At 45.9% G+C, this 16585-nt stretch overlaps 1 protein-coding gene across 1 annotated transcript in view; it reads left to right on the top strand.

Moving 5' to 3' along the window:
- Positions 1–16585, top strand: part of LOC129343715 (mitochondrial peptide methionine sulfoxide reductase-like) — an 87077-nt gene that overhangs the window by 43426 nt on the left and 27066 nt on the right. Inside the window, exons 4-5 of the mRNA XM_055000090.1 lie at positions 2499–2603; positions 11137–11243. Coding sequence (XP_054856065.1) covers positions 2499–2603; positions 11137–11243 — 212 coding nt within the window. The remainder of the gene's footprint in view (positions 1–2498; positions 2604–11136; positions 11244–16585) is intronic.

Genomic DNA, 16585 nt, shown 5'->3' with positions numbered 1-16585 from the left:
TGGTTTTGCTGCATTCTTTTCCCAACAGAATCTTTCTCCTCCCTTCTCTCTGGTTGGTTGGCTGCAGAGAACAGGAGGCAACTATGTACATACTGTGCTGGCCTAAAAACTGCAGCAGAGATGCATTTAATTATAACCCATCTCTGCGCTTAACCCTTCCCTGTCCAACACATAGGCAAGCCAGCAACCATCCTCTTGCTTTGTAGACTGGATTGGAGTTGGAGGTCAGCATCTCGCCCCTAAGAGCTGCCTTCTCTTTTTAAGGCAGTTTGGGAAATGCTGTACGTTGCTAGGCATTGGCTGTCCAGGGTCTTAAGCAGAGAAAGACTTTTCCTAAGACTTGAACCAGGATTCAACCTGGGAACTTCTGTGCATGAAGCATGTGCTCGGCCATACAGTTTCTGTCTCTAATCAAAATCCCCTGTTCAGGGTGAGTACCTCTTTTTGGCAAGGTAATATAATGATTGATTCCTACGTTACAAGGGGACAGATGCCTTGTTATAAACCAGTACGTGGTACGTCAGCCATAAAGGGTTCTGTTTCATTCATACATATGGTTGATGATTCTGCATGGCTGTGCATGGCTGTGCAAAATGTTCAAGGGAAATTTATCACCCAGGTGCCTGTAAGATGGGGAATCGGGGGGACCTTGAGGTCTCTTTCTAAAACACAGTGCGTTAAACTGCTTCCCGTTGAGCCTCTGCTTCAGAGTCCCTTTTGGTCTCTCTGAGGAACGCCTTCCGAGAAAGGCAGGCTGAGGAGTGGAATGGGCTCAGACTGAGAGTGTATGGACCATGCTGAATCTATTTCACACCCTCCGTGTTAGGCCACGTCCCTTCTGTTTCCAGACCCTTAGGCTCTCCACCACAGCAGCAGGCCCTCGCCCGCCAGGTATGCAGTTCCCCCTTGGGTGCAGCAGAGGGCAGGAATGCATGGCTGTCCTGCGCGAGTGTAATTGGATTACAGAAGCATGCCTATTTTGGGTTGCAGCTGCAACTCTATCTGCCCAGGGGAGCATGGTTTTTCCAGAGCCTTTATGGGGCGTATTACATACAGCACAGCACATTGTTGGCTTCGGCCCTCGGACTTTCACAAGAGCCTGTCAGCTCTGCTTGACATTCTGCCCTTTACAATGCCTGAGCCGGGGAGGCAGGACAAGAGCTGATGTGGCTCTCTGTGTCCTGTTATCAGTCCCCTCTGGTGGGCTCTCTGGTCAAACAGCCTGCAGCCCCCTCTGTCCCCTCCTTCCCCACATGTATATAGGACACTTCCCAGCAGGGAAAAGTGGCCGTCTCTGTGGCTTGTTTGTTCGTCTTGCTTCGGCAAGAAGGGTCTCCAGTTCAGTGTGATGCTATACTGGAAATAGTCCTCCCTTCCCCCTTCTCCCCTATAGTGGAGATGCATCAGCAACAGCCAATCCAAGATAAGGCTGGGTTAACCCTTCCCATGCTGCCTGCTGTGGGTTGAAGCCCAGCTCTTTAAATATCACTTATAGGCTCTGTTCCAAAATGCTAAGATAGGGTGCAGGGTTAAACAATCACTATCTACCGTTTCAAACACTTTGAAACCTTGAGTGAGTTAACACTCATAAAGACCTTGTTATGCACATCTGCATGAATCCACTTTTATATGGAGTGGGAGACGAAACTGAGCATGTACGAGAGAGAGAGAGTTGTTTTCTCATTATTCTGTGGCTGAGATAGACACTTTGGATACCTGAGTCTGGTGTGGAAGTCTCGGTCCAAGCTGAAGACTTTTAGCCCTAATCCTAAACAGATTGAGAATGTCCAAGCAGCACATTACATGAGACATCTCTCAGAGGTTTTCTTTAAAAGCAGTTATTGGGGAATAGGATTTGGATAGTTGCCACAGCTTTTAAAAAAATTCTCCGCTCCCATCCCTGTAAATCCCATCCACCTCTGGGAACTGCAATTATGGAACATGGACCGGTCTAATATGGAGCAATTACTGTTAGGGGAGGGTTTGAACGGAGGCATTCCCCCCTGCTTGATTCCAATCGGGAGCCTGCCTTCTCCCTCCCAAAAAATATCAGATCAGTTCATATTTCTCTTACATAGTGTACAGTCGCATGGCTCCATTAGCTTTGATGGTACTTACCTTGAGCTTTGTGTGTGTTGTTGCTTTCATCTAGCAGGCCACTTTAGATCTCTCTGTGGCATAACTAAACTGCTGAGAGCATGCATTCAAATGTGAAGGAGAACCTAATGACACGTTACATGTTCCCCGGGAACATCCCTGAGCCTGGTTGAGGGATGTGTTCTGAATTTCCCCGCTTCTTGGGTGTACTCAAATTTGGAATAAAATCACATCTGGAATAAAGAATAGCAACTGAGGAAAAGAATCAGTTTCTTCTGATTCAAACAGATATGGAAATAGTGATTTGTCTCATGGTTCAAAGAGCTAAGGGGAAAGTCTGACTCCTTAAACGATAGGCTATTGGCTAGTTACCGTCTCCTTTCTCCACTTCCAATTCTCAGGGATGACTGGACATGCCGAAGCAGTCAGGATTGTGTTTGACCCACAGAAAATCCGCTACGAGGACCTTCTCAAAGTCTTCTGGGAAAACCATGACCCCACTCACGGTAAGAACTAGCATCAGAGAAATAGGAGAGCTTCTCTGCTTAGGCCAGATCCATGTGGATGTCAGCCATCAATGGTAGGCTGATTCCGCACACATTGGATAATGCACTTTCAATGCACTTTATCAATTGTTTGAGGTGGATTTTTTGTTCCGCACACAAAAAAATCTGTTCCAAATGATCTATAAAGAGGATTGGAAGTGCATTATCCAACGTGTGCAGAATCAGCCATACACTAGGACGTTAAAGGAGAGGAGGCAGAACCCCGTTATTGGGGCATGGCTGGCTTTGGGTTCCTGCTCGGCCACATATACCAGATGTCACACAAAATCCTGACTCATTAGTTTGTGAAACCAGGATTCTGCCTGCAGATGGTCAGTTTGCCTCTGCCAGTGCTGGTTTCATCGCCTTTCCCTTGAAGCCAGAAAAGACAGTGCTGTGAAACAAGCAGGTTGTCTGCATTCCCTAAACCATAAATAATATTGGTGGGAGTTGGGCATTTAAACGTCCCATCCAAGCCCTTTCCCAATCCCTAAGAGATTTGCAGTTCCCTGGAATCTATAGCATGAGACGATGTATCTAATTTCACGTGTGAAGTGCCATGGCCTGTTGAAGGTGCCATGCTGTATTACTCAAGTGTAAACCTGTTGAATTCAGCAGGTTTCGAACGGAGTCACTCTGAATATGGAGTGATTCCGCACATGTTGAATAATGCACTTCCAATCCTCTTTATAGATCATTTGGAACAGATTTTTTTGTGTGCAGAACAAAAAATCCACCTCAAACGATTGATAAAGTGCATTGAAAGTGCATTATCCAATGTATGTGGAATCAGCCATGATTTCACTGCAAGGGATCAGTATTGTCGATTCTGACGTGCAGCGTCTCTCCAAGTCCTTCCTTCCCCTGCTGTTAGAGACCCTTTTCACTGGAGGCCCCTGAAACTGAACCAGGGATTTCACAGGTGCGAAGCATGTACTCTGTCATGCTACCAGCTTCCTCAGGAAGTGCTGGCTGGATCCCTCACCTGCCCTCTCAGAGCACATTTCTTCTAAGGGGTAGCCTTGTGTCGAGGAGACCTGAAGGTGTTTCTCTTAAGCCCTCTTCTGCTGAACCTCATTTGGCAATTCTGGAGGCCAGCCTCCGAAGTGGCGGCTCTCCCTCCAAATGGCTTCCAGCACCATTCTGAAACTTGAAGCCTAGAATGGTGAGGCCATGGGGTCTCTTGTGTGTGTGGGGAGGATCAGTTGCAAATGGAGAAGACACTGGAGACTTTTTTTTTTAATAACCAGGAGGTGGAAGGGAGGTAGAGGAGGGAAGTCTGCTTGAAACCCGCCTCACGTCAATGCTGAGTGACAGCGGGGGAGGGTCGGAGGCCTGGGGAAGGCTGAGCTTTTATAATGAAGTGTAATTTTAATGAGGAGATTAGCATTCCGTGTGTGTCATTGGCAGGGCACTCCTCTGGGCTTGTAATTGTGTGTTTGCGTTTTAATGAGTAACGTGTGTCTGTGAAGATGACATATTTGGTGGGGGAGGGGGTATTTCGCTTGGGCTGAGCCACGGAGAGATGCTGCCGGCTCGGAGAGAGTTTTCTTCCCCCCTCCAAACTGTCTCGTATCCAGAACAGAAATTATACCTAGTAGAGGGGAATTACAGTGATACATTTTCTCAGTGCGCAAGAAGAGCATGCCCATATTATGTGGTGTGCATTTCAACTGCGCTTCTATGCACGTCCTAAGCATGCTTGCGTAATGCCTGCCTGTGTTGTGCGCATCTTTGGCATGATAATGCCATGCATGTCGTGGCGGAGGGTCCAGTTTAACTGAGATGCTGGATGCAAACAGCGTCATGCAGGTACGTTCTCTTCGTACTTCATGTTTAAATCTGGCCTTTCTGAAGAGGCAAGCACATCCATTTGGAATCCCAGTTTCACAGATCCTGTTCCAAGACACTTAAAATTTAAAAGTAAAATAAAGGGCGGGCACTAATTGCTAGGATGCACTGCAGCAACAGAGGCACCGGCTCTCTGTTTTTGTAGATAATACCCCTCCCCCCATACACACACACACACTTGTGCCTCCTTCACAGAAGTCCAGGAATGGCTGATGAGCTCTTAATATGTGGCCCATTGAATACTCGCGCAGGGACATTGCTGTCTTGGCGAGCTTTGTGCAACATGGAAGCTTTCCTTGCAAATGACAACCCAGAGCTCCTGGCCACCCCCACAGTTTTGGGGTTTTGTCCTGTCCAGTCATATTGGAACAAAACATACTTAGTTCCTTGCTTGGTCAAAGGCTTGGTGCTCATGCATTCCGTTAGCTTGGTGTGTGCTCATCTAAAGCATTCGCCTATTTGTTTTGAGTCATCTCACAACACCAGGTTGAAATAGATGACAAATCATTGCAAAGGGATTTTTCTGCCACCTTCTGCCTTCATTGCCAGTGTGTTTGCGGAACTGAAGACAGCTGCACGAGAATAGTCAGCGCTGATTGGATAGTATCTGTGATTTAATTGGCAATACCTTCCCTCTACTTTGGTGAGCATTTAACTTAGTGTATTGTTTCAAATTATGTAACAGTTTGGGGGGCTGTGTTTCCCCCCTACTGGACAGCACTATCTGATGCGATCTCATCTGCAGGTGCTTTTTTGGAAACGAGCAGCAATATAATATATGCACACATCAATGGCCCACCATTTCTAGGAACTTTTAAAACCAAATTTTCAACAAAATCGCCCCTCTCGTGCACTGGAGGCATGTCTAGCCTCTCGAAGTACAGAACACCTCTCTCTGTGTGAATTAATGTGCCTCGTCCCTAACGTTTCTCAGTTGTACTTTTGAAAGGATGTGTGCATACATCTTCTGTACCTGCATCATAGAACGGACTGCTTGAAGAAGTCCGGAGGGGACCTTTCCTAGCCAAAGGTGTACAAAGCATTTTTTCTATTGGGGTATTTGTGGACTACTTGTGAGGCGCTGAAGGTAAAATGGTAAGGGATTCTTACCTATTTTGTCAGGATCTGAGTCCAGTGACAACAAGATTTTCAGGGTGTAAACTTTCGAGAGTCAAAGCTTCCGTCATCAAGAGGAGTGGAGATCCCTGAGCCTTTATATCCCAAGTCAGGACGTGGGAGGGGTGCAGCAAAGAAGGGAGTCAGGAAGTAAAAGGTTTGATGTTACAGCGCAGCTTGATTAGAGCAGAAATTAGCATCTGTAGTGGGACAAGAATCCTATGTCTCTATTCAGGCCCAGGGAGTCCATTGTTCTGAAGCTGTGAATGAACTCAAGTTCAGCAATCTCATGTTGTAATCCTCTCTTGAAGCTTCTCTGTTTGAGGATAACCACTTTTAGGTCAGTAGTGGAATGTTGCAGAAGATTAAAATGTTCTCCCACTGGTTTTTGAGTGTTGTGATTTTTAGTGTCTGATTTATGTCCATTTATTCTTTTGCGTACGGACTGACCTGTTAGTTTAATATAGAGAGGAGAAGGGCATTGCTGACACTTGATAGCATATATAACATTAGAAGAGGAACAAATGAATGAAGCTGAGATCGGTTGTGCTGTCGGAGTGAATATGGGGACAGAGTTGGCATCGTGGTTTATTGCAGGCCCTGGTCCCAGAGTTCGTTTCTGTGTTAGAAAGTACATTATTGTGAGTGTGAAGTTGTTTAATATTAGGGGGCTATCTGTGGGCAAGAAAAGGTTTGCCTCCCAGTGCTTGTGAGAGACAAGTATCATTGTCCAGTGTAGGTTGCAGGTCATTAATGAGGTGTTGAACTGGTTTGAGCTGAGAGCTGTATGTGACCGCCAGTGGCATTCTCATGTTGTTTTGTTTGTGCCTGTCTTGTAGCAGGTTATCCCTTGATATCATTCTGGCTTTGTCCGTCTGTTTCCTTGCTACATCAGGTGGGTATTGTAATTCCAAAAATGTCTGTTGTAATTCCTGCAGGTGAGAATCTCTTTTAGAAGGACTGGAATACTGTAGAGCTTGGCTGTAGTCGATGGATTGTTTGATGTGTTTAGGTCAGTGACTGGAGGCATGTAGGTATGTTTGCCGATCATAAGGTTTCTGGTATAAGGTTTATCTATTCTCAGGGCTTATTTTGAGGGGGAACACGCAGGAATGCAGTTCCGGTAGTTCTCCTAAAAGGTCATATATCAGGTGACTCCACCCACCTGATTTTTGGCAATTTTGGGCCCATTTCGGCCTGGATCGGAGCCGAAACGGCCCAATTCGGGCTCAAAATGGCCAGGATCAGACCCAAAACAGCCAGGATTGGTCCCAAAACAGCCAAGAATGGGCCTGTAATGGGTGGTGGATCACTCTCCCACTCGGCAGCGGCCCAATCCTGACCATTTTGGGCCCCTTTTCAGCCATTTTGGGCCCCTTTTTGCCATTTTGGGCCCAATTTCGGCTCTGAATGGCCAAGATTGGGTCCAAAACAGCCAGGATAGGTGATGCCAGGGGGTGGGGCATGGCATATGCTAATGAGTTGTGCTAATAGGTTATGCTAATGAGTTCCTGCTCCTCTTTTTCTACGAAATGACCCGTGTCTATTCTTATTATCTGTTTTGTTGTGCCTCAAGGGTTTAGACTGTTACCAGAGTATATCTGCAAGGACTCATGGGGCAGGGTGAGTCCCTTTTCCTTTCCGTGCCAGCCCCCCCCCCCGGCTGTGTTCCCCATCTTCACTGCTACTCATCATCTTCTCGTTCTGCTAGTGGCTGGTTCTTCTGCCTCAAAGTTGGGCACCATTCCGGGTGGCTGTGCATGCAGCTATCACTTGGAACATTTTAGGGGCTTTTTGCCCTCCCTACCATATATTTGGTGAACAGTGGGTTCTTAATTTAATTAATTTAATTAAATAATTAAATTTCTAACCCGCCTTCCCCACGAACAGGCTCAGGGTGGGTAACAACATTATTAAATAACAACAATAAATACAAGTATAAAACTCAGTTTAAAAAAACCATAAAGCATATCCAAGAGCGGTGAAGATGTTAAGGCTATACACCTCTACAGCAGTCAGAGGTGGCGGGGCAGTCAGGTCATAGATGTTTCAGACAGCAACGGACCAGGGCCCAGCAGAGAGGCAGACCAGGTCCTGGGCTGAAGAGTCCTGAATTGTGGTGGAGTCTGCTCAAATTGGCAGCAGCCCTCATCCCATCTGCCATCTCAGAGCCTTTAGCTGGAGGAGCTCTTGGGGACCTTCTGTATGCAAAGGCATTGGGTCAGAACCTGTCAAAAATATCTGCGCGTGCCAAGGGGGCGATTTCCCCTTCCTGTGGCAGCACTCCCCTCATGTCGTTCCTGAGCGGCTTCCACCCACCAGTAACAACATCTCAAATGGCATTTAGGGCTGCTGAGGGGAGGTATGCTCAAGTTTTGATGGGAAATGTAGGCATCCTGGTCTTGCAGCTTGGCTCTCCGACAGCTGTCCAATGGACTTTTCAACTGTCACTCGTCCAACATTCCGCCAAGCTGCCTGCATTTCCCATCAAAAGTTGAGGGAAGCTGGCAAGTGTCCAACCTGTGTCAGGCGTCACTTGTAGTTTGGCTCTGAGCTGCAGAACCTCTCCCTTAGAATACCGCGTAGTGTCTTTCCCCTGTTCTCAGTAACCTTTGGCCTCTTTGTTGCTTCAGTAACTTTTATTGGTTTCAGCCTTGGCTCCATTCTTTCTGTTCCAAACATAGGCCCTATAATGGATTCACACTTCACAGACAGCGAAGCTGATGAGCTGCATAGGTTAGATTTGTCATGCCAAGGTGATTAACAGTCCTTCCCATGAGAGAAACAGCCATTGTTGGTGACTGGGGGGAGGGGGGGGGACAGGAGGGGAAAGCCTTTTATAGGTGCTTATGTATACAGAGATCAGGATAGCACCGGCTGCGGACAGTTCCCAGTTTAACTTTCTGAACAAGGGAAGAGAGTCCTTGCCAAACAATTGTTCAGGAGTCAGTTCCGGATCTATATGCTGAGGCCTTAACTGCATTGGCTCCTGAATGGTGGGATGGGAGCTTGGGGGTGGATGGGAGAGACCACAGGTTGGAACCAGCAGGGCAGCTCTCAAACTGTTTCCCAAAGTAGGTAAAATAGTAAAGAGTCCAGTAGCATCTTTAAGACGAGCCAACTTTATTGTAGCATAAGCTTTCGAGAACCACAGCTCTCTTCGTCAGATGCAGCTGATGAAGAGAGCTGTGGTTCTCAAAAGCTTATGCTACAATAAAGTTGGTTCGTCTTAAAGGTATTACTGGACTTTTTACTATTTTGCAACTACAGACTAACACCGCTAACTCCTCTGGATCTATGACCAAAAGTAGGTAGGTGGCTTTGGTTGAATTGTTGATTTCAAACAGTCCTTTCCTACCTTTCCATTTAAAGGATCTTGAGGCAGCTTCTACACAACCCCCCAAACAATTTATTTCTCTGTTTAGCTATTTTTAGCCTGCTTTTTCTCCCCAGTGAGGCCCCAAGAGTGGTTTACAACATTATTCTCTACTCCTTCAATTTATCCTCACAACAAAAAACTTTGTCAGAGAATGACTGGCCCAATATCACCTATTGAGCTTCTGGGGCAGAGCAGGGATTCGAACCTGTTGTCTCCTAGATCCAAGTCAGACTCTCTAAGCAGCACACTGGCCATTTCTATACAGCTTACCTTCCCTCGGAACGACCCGGAACATCGCGCAAAAAACATGGAAGATTGCATTTTCTCACATGAGATTTGCACGACGTTATACGTCGTGCAAATCTCGCGTGAGAAAACGTGATCTTCCGCGTTTTTTGCACGATGTTCCGGGTCGTTCCGAGGAAAGGTAAGCTGTGTGGAAACGGCCACTGTGCTGGCTTTGTGTCAGAATGAAATGTATCTATGTAATGAATCTTTATCCCACACTTTGTCCAAAGGAAGGTGACACAGCAGACTGGGTTCAAATCCTGCCACGAAGCTTGCTGAGTGACCGTGGAGCAGTCACTCTCTCTACCTTCCAGAGCTGTTAGGAAGATGAAATGGTGAAGGAAGAACTATGTATGCCTCCCTGAGGAAGGGCAGGATAAAAGATAGGAAGAACATGTTCTCCATCCAGAATATCCCAGATTCAGTTCTCAGTATCTCAAATAGCAGATGTTGAGAAAGCTCAAAATGCGCTAGAAAGATAACAACAGCAACATTCGATTTATATACCACCCTTCAAGGCAACTTTACACCCTCTCAGAGCTGTTTACAAAGTGTGTTACTATCCCCACAACAATCACCCTGTGAGGTGGGTGGGGCTGAGAGAGCTCTGAGAGAGCTGTGACTGACCCAAGGTCACCCAGCTGGCTTCAAGCGGAGGAGTGGGGAGTCAAACCTGGTTCTCTAGATTAGAGTCCTGCCGCTCTTAACCACTACACCAAACTGACTACACCAAATATAATTTCCTCCTTCCCCAATTTATCCTTAGAATGATACTGTGAAGGATATTAAGCTGAGAGAATAACCAAGTTAGCCAGTGAGTTCTGTGGTAGAATAAAGACAGGAACTCAGGCTTCTCCAGTGTTACCTGATGGTGACGCCATGCTCCTGTAAGAACAATGAAGTCATTTTATTTTTAGCAATTAAAAGTGGAAAGTTCACTCTTTCACCAAGGCACGGGGTCAAGATGCACCACTCAAGCCTGTGTATTCCATGCAAAGCACTGAGCCTTACGTCTGATTAAAAGTGTAGAGGATTGCAGCCATTGTCTGTACCTGGCACCTGACAGCCAATCAAAACCATGCTGTATGAGTGTCTTTGGAGAAGTCATAACCCAGGCAAAGACTTAAGGTACCTGGAGCAAAGACTTAGAAGCAACGTTTAAGGAGCAGGCAAATCCGTAGATTTCTCAACTGGCAGAACTTTGTACTTCAAGATAAAGATGGAATTTTCCTCTCAGCGTCATGTTTACCAGAGTGGCTAATTGGATGCCCCGGAAGACTCGAGAGCAGGGCATAGAATTCAAAACTGCTGCGTCCTGATGTTGTCCCCTCTAACTGCTATTCTGAAGTACACTGCCTCTGCCCACGGAGGCTGTATTTTGCCATGGTGGCTAATAACCGTTGATGGACCTCCCTTATATGAATTTGTCCAATCTTCTTTTCAAGCCATCTAAGGCAGAAGCCGCCACCACATTTTAGAGCAGATTATGTGCGATCGGAAGGAGTCTATTCAGTAAAGACAGGACTGTCCATCAGACTGTTTTGGTGGCCTCTATTCAACCACACAGTTAAGAATATATAAGGATATTTGGCCAGCATTTGGAGAGTGGAAGAGTTCGCTTCCTCTCCCTATTGATTTAGATATTCATATGCCACTTTTCTCCCAATGGGGACCTAAAGCAGTTTAAAACATCATTACCGCTCCTCCATTTTACCATTACAACAACCACCCTGTGGTGTAAGGCTGAGAGTGAGAGTGAGCGCCCATGACGGAGTGGGGGTTGCAGCCGGGGTCTCCCAGATCCTAGTTTGACATCCAGTTTCCTGTAGTCACTGGTGCTGTGATTCTTTCCTTATCCAGGCATGAGGCAGCAGAATGACGTCGGCACACAGTACCGTTCCGCCATCTATACCTTTGGAACTGAGCAACTAGAATCTGCGTTGAGATCCAAGGCGGTCTACGAACAGGTACAGCAGGGAGAGGGGAGAGAGAGTGTGCAACTGGCTCTGACTCAAGATGGTTGTACCCTCAAGTCTCTGACTGTGAAGTGCAGCCTGGAATGCACTTTATTATCCAGGGCTTGGTGTAGTCTACAGTTCTACAGAAGCAAAGAAGGGAAAAAATGCAGAAGCTCAGAACTGCAACTTCTTATAGAAACCAGCTCTCCCTTTTTAAAATTAAAAAATAAGTTGCTAGCTCACACGGAGGTATGAAAATCTGTCTGTAATGCCTGATTAGGTTTTTGTACCTGGTGTCCAATAAGACTCCTGCAGTGAGGGTTCTAGTTCCTTGTGCACTTACTTGTTCCTTCTCATAGGTAGAAAAAGCTGAATCTATTATGCAAAATAATTAAAAATGCCGAAAATTATGCAAACATAAGAGCCATCATGCAAATTTGGATAATATATTCAGGAAATGTTTCAGCATCTATTTTGACCAAATTTAGGTTCTCCTGGCTTTTTAAAAGCTTTTTAAAAGCTGTGATGTCCTGTTCAGGATGGATATCCTAACACCTGAATGAACTCCCAGATGCCCAACCTACTTACAGCATGGCTGTAAGTAGTTAGAGACAGAAGACTCGAGTTTAAATCCTTGTTCATCCATAAAGCTTTCTGGATGACTTTGAGCCATCTCTCTCTCTTGATCCAGCCTACCTCGCAAAGTTATTGTAAAGACTAAGTAGGTGGGGTACGGATTATGGTGGTTATTGTGAGTTCTTCAGTGGCAACACAAGATTTTTAAAAATCACATTATAAAGAGATGCATGGCTCACATCTCCCCAGTATGGAATCTAAGAAAAGATAGTGGGACGTTCTAAACCAAGTGTCCCCTTATGATGGAGGTCAGCTATTTCTGAACGGGAGTTCCTTGTAGACCCAAAGATTAGCCCCCCTGGAAACTTGTAAATCCAATGAGGTGGATGAAAGCCAGAATTGGTTCTTTGCTTTGGGAGAAGGGACCAGTGGGTGCCAACAAACACCTTGGCAGGCACCACATTGGTAACGCCTGGTCTGTGTATACCTATATGTCTGGACAAATAAAGTCTTCAACGGGGGACAGCTGAGGCCAGAGACATGGTGCCATGGAAGGGGTTGAATTGTCTCCTTCTGCCTGTTGCCTTGATCCAAATATGGTGTTAGTTGCTCTTCAAAACAACAGCAGGGTTGTACTTTAATTTAAAAAAAAAATTAAAAGAAAGAAAACAGCAGGCGATCTGTTCATGGATCTCCCGATACCACATCTAGCTGTCCCTCGCACAGACAGGCATACATCTTTTAAAACTACACGCGTAGTTTTATATGCGTCCTTTTAGAAATCTGCTGAATTAATCAGGGGTCTTTCTGTAATTAACCAGATTTTTTTAAATGGACAAATTTCACTGATGGATCCTCAAAACGTGGCCACCCTTGTTTTACTTGCCTTTACGATATTATCCTTTTGACGTTGTATAGCGTGCTGCTTTGGAAACACGTATTGAAAAGCACTCTAGAAATATAATTAATTCAATTAATTATGGAATTAATTAGGAGAGGAGAACCTGGTCCCAAGGAACAGATGCATCTCTTGTTCAAGATGCCACGGTTCCAAATTTCGGTCTGGTTGCCTTACCTGAAATGCTAAGAGCTCCCCCCCCCTCTCTCTCTCTCACACACACACACACATGCTGGATTTAAGGCGACACCATCTTGTTCCTCTCTGGTGAATAGAACCAGTCCCCTAAGCCTTGCCCTATAACAAAGGCAGGCAGAGCGAAGATAGATAATTACTCCTTCAAGGCTGTACATCTATTCTCAAATAGAAAATGGGGATGTGTGTTGGGGGGGGGGAGTGTTGGTTTCCTTGGCAACTTGCCATCAAAGCAATTGGCAGCTAGGGAGCAAAGGTCACTGGCAGAGACAGGTGCAGCAACTCCCCATCTCCCCACCCCTTTCAAGATGATTCATTGCCATAAGCGGGGTGGGGCACCCCCCCACCGCCATCGTGGGGACAATTAAGGGCAACCCAGCTTAAAACTGGCACGTGCTGGGCAGACTTTGGCGTGTGGCTGAGGGGGGAGGGAGTGTGGGATGACAGCTCTCGGCTGCAGAAAACAGCTCCGTGCTTCCAGGCTGCGGGAGAGGTGAGATCAAGGGCAGGCGGCATGGCTCTGAACACCCTCCCTCTTCCTGGACGGAGGTGCCCCCAACTGCTCCGGACCGAAGTTGCAAGCGTGCTTATCCCCTGGGAGCTTAGTTTTGATGGGTAGAGCATCACTTCCCCCCTTCCAAAAAGAGAAAGAAAAACAGAAGAAAGAAAAAAAGAAAGAAAGAAAAATTTCATTGTGGCATGTATGAGAGAGAGTCTGGAGTGGCAGCCCCCTCCCCCCGTTGCGTGATGCTTCTCAAAGCCCCATCAAGGCCACTTAGCTGTGGATTTCCCCATCGGTTGCTGGGGCCATGGCTCCGTTGAAACATGTGCAGAGATGCACAGAGTGAGTTTTGGTGCCCCCTTTTGACAGCAAGTCCTGACAGCGTTGCATACTAAAATAATATCACCTTACAGAACCATCTGTGATGGTTCTCTGATGAGAAGTTATATTTAATAACCAAACTAGAGGAATACGAATATTATAGTAGAGACTCTGACTGACTAGTAGGAAGTGCTTCTCTTGAGATCCCTGAATTATGGAAACATACTCCGTGGGCACCTCAAAAATTACTTTTTTTCCTCTGGTAGCTACAGTGGGTAGATCCTGGAAGGCCTTGGGGTTGATTTTCCAAGGATTACCAGATTGTGGAAGCATGCACCCATAGCACTTCCCTGCCAAATTTCCCCTATGTCTGTGGTCTCTGAAGACAGTAGGGGGAAAGGGGGGGGGGGTTAAAGGTGTACCCTTAAGCAGAACATTTATTGGAAACCCACGTTGGGCTTGATCTTATAAGCAGTTCAGTGGGGAGGGGGCAATACATTTGATCACAAAATCTGAGCAAATAATTCCATTAGTTGAGAAAGGTAGCAGGGGAATGGTTTCCCATAAAGTCCCAGTATACTTTGGTAATGCAAAGACCAGTCTTCATTATACTTACCACATGGCCTGAAGAACAGCTGCCTTCTGCCACCTCTACCATGTCACACGTGACGAGTCACACAGTTCTTTGCATACCCTGCTGGATCACGTGGTCCTGTTGGCACGTTCTCTGCCTTCTCATTGTCACAGAGGTAACCAAAGTCACTTACAATGATACTGAACATCACAGGGCCCAGGAAAGATCCTGGAGGCACTCTACTTGTTACTTTTCTCCAAGAGGATGAGGAACCCTTTGCGAGCACTCTTTGGGGTTATGATCTATCAACCAATTCCACATCCACTTAACAGTAGCAGCATCCAAACCACATTTGACCAGCTTGTCAACGAGAGTATCCTATGGGACCTTTTCAGAAACCTCGCCGAAATCAAGATAAACTATGTCCGAACGTTGATCCTCCAAAGTAGTAACTGTCAAAAAAAGAGAAGATTCGTCTGTCATTCCTTGTTCTTGAGCAAGATCGGGGCAAGATTAGTAGCTAAGACCAACTAGATTTCCAAGGTACGAACTTTCGAGAGTCAACACTTCCTTCTTGAGGAACCCATGCTGGCTCTTGGTCATCACAGCCTTCTTCTCGAAATGCTCAAGGACTGGCTGGTTGATTAATTTGTTCTAGAAGCTTTCCAGGTATGGATGTCAAGCTGGAGCCTCATTTTTTCCCTTTTTGAAGATGGGGGACAACATTTGCACATTTCCAATCTTCCGGCATCTCCCCTGTTCTCCAAGAATTCTCAAAGATTATAGACGGAGGCTCTGAAATTACATCAAGTTCCTTGAGCACCCTAGGACACAGTTCATCTGGTCCCGAGAATTTGATTTCAGCTAAAGAAGTTGGGAGTTTTATATATCATTCCTGTGCCTACTCCCTTCCTTCATCACATGTTCCATTGCTGCCAGATTGAGCACAGCTTCTCTTGCAAGAAAAAACCGAAGCAAAGTAAGGGTTGAGCAGTTCTGCCCTCTCTCTATCACCTGTTAAAATTCCACTTTCCTAGAATGGACCTACCACTTCCTTGATCTTTTTCTTGTTCCAAACACAAAGAAAAAAATCTTTTTTGTTGTGTTTAGCATCTCTCCCTAGCCTAAGCGCATACTGAATATTAGCCTTTCTAACACTCTCCCTACGAGTGCTGGCTGTTTGTTTATATTCATCCTTGGTTGTATGCCCCTCCTTCCATTTCCTAAATGTGTCCTTTTTCATTCTCAGCTCGTTAGAAAGCTGCTGCTTTGATGTCTTCTTTAATTTTAACTTCATGTTTCCTCTAAGGAGTTTAGGACAGTGTACATAGCTCTCTTCTCCATTTTATCTTCCGAATGACTCTGTGAGGAAGGTTAGGTTAAGAAAGAATGGCTGGCCCAAGGTAGTAGAGTGGGGTTTGAAACGGGGTCTCCTAGATCCTAGCCCAATATGAGCAAGGTTCAAGTCCAGTGGTACCTTAAAAACCAACAAGAGTTTCTAGGGTATAAGTTTTTGAGAGTTCAGATACCCTCCAGGGCTGAATAGGGACGTAGGATTCTTTTCTCACTAGAGGTGCTAATTTTCTGCATTTTCTTTCCTGCTCTAATCAAGCTAATTATATTTCACATTGTACCTCCACATTCTTTCTTACTTCTTTCCAACACCCCTCCCACCTTCCGACTAGGATACAAAGACTCAGAGGTGTCCATTCCTACTCGTATCTGACGAAGGAAGCTTGACTCTCGAAAGCATATACCCTAGAAACTCTTGTTGGTCTTTAAAGTGCTACTAGACTTGAACCTTGCTCATCTACTGCAGACCAACATAGCTACTCACCTCAGACTAGTCCAACGTGGACACTGCTACAACACTAGTACTCAGAAAGCCTCTAGAGAAGCACTGCACATGTTAAAATCAATGTGCATAGAGAGGAAGCAGGTCACTTCCTGCCTGTGTACTGTTGCCCGCTTGTGAGCATGGTGCCTGTGTATATGCAAAGAGGAAGTGATCAGGGACATTCACAAAGTAGCATTCCTGATCACAGGAGCCGAGCAGATGTGCTTCTGCATCGTATGCTCAGGATCCAGTGACCTAGGTGGCAGAGCCAGCACCCTCATGCCTGCTTCCCCTCTACTCACGCACTTCAATGAATATAATGTCAGCTGTACAGAGCTAAAGACTGCTGTGCATGTATCGATTTCAGTACCTTTAACTGATGTTATTAATATCTTTCCATGTACCTTAGTGGGGCACACAAGTGCTTCCGAGCATAATGAGTAGTGCG

This window comes from Eublepharis macularius, chromosome 15, assembly GCF_028583425.1.
Source record: "Eublepharis macularius isolate TG4126 chromosome 15, MPM_Emac_v1.0, whole genome shotgun sequence".
NCBI classification, from domain to species: domain Eukaryota; kingdom Metazoa; phylum Chordata; class Lepidosauria; order Squamata; family Eublepharidae; genus Eublepharis; species Eublepharis macularius.
This window is presented reverse-complemented; position numbering and strand designations above follow the sequence as displayed.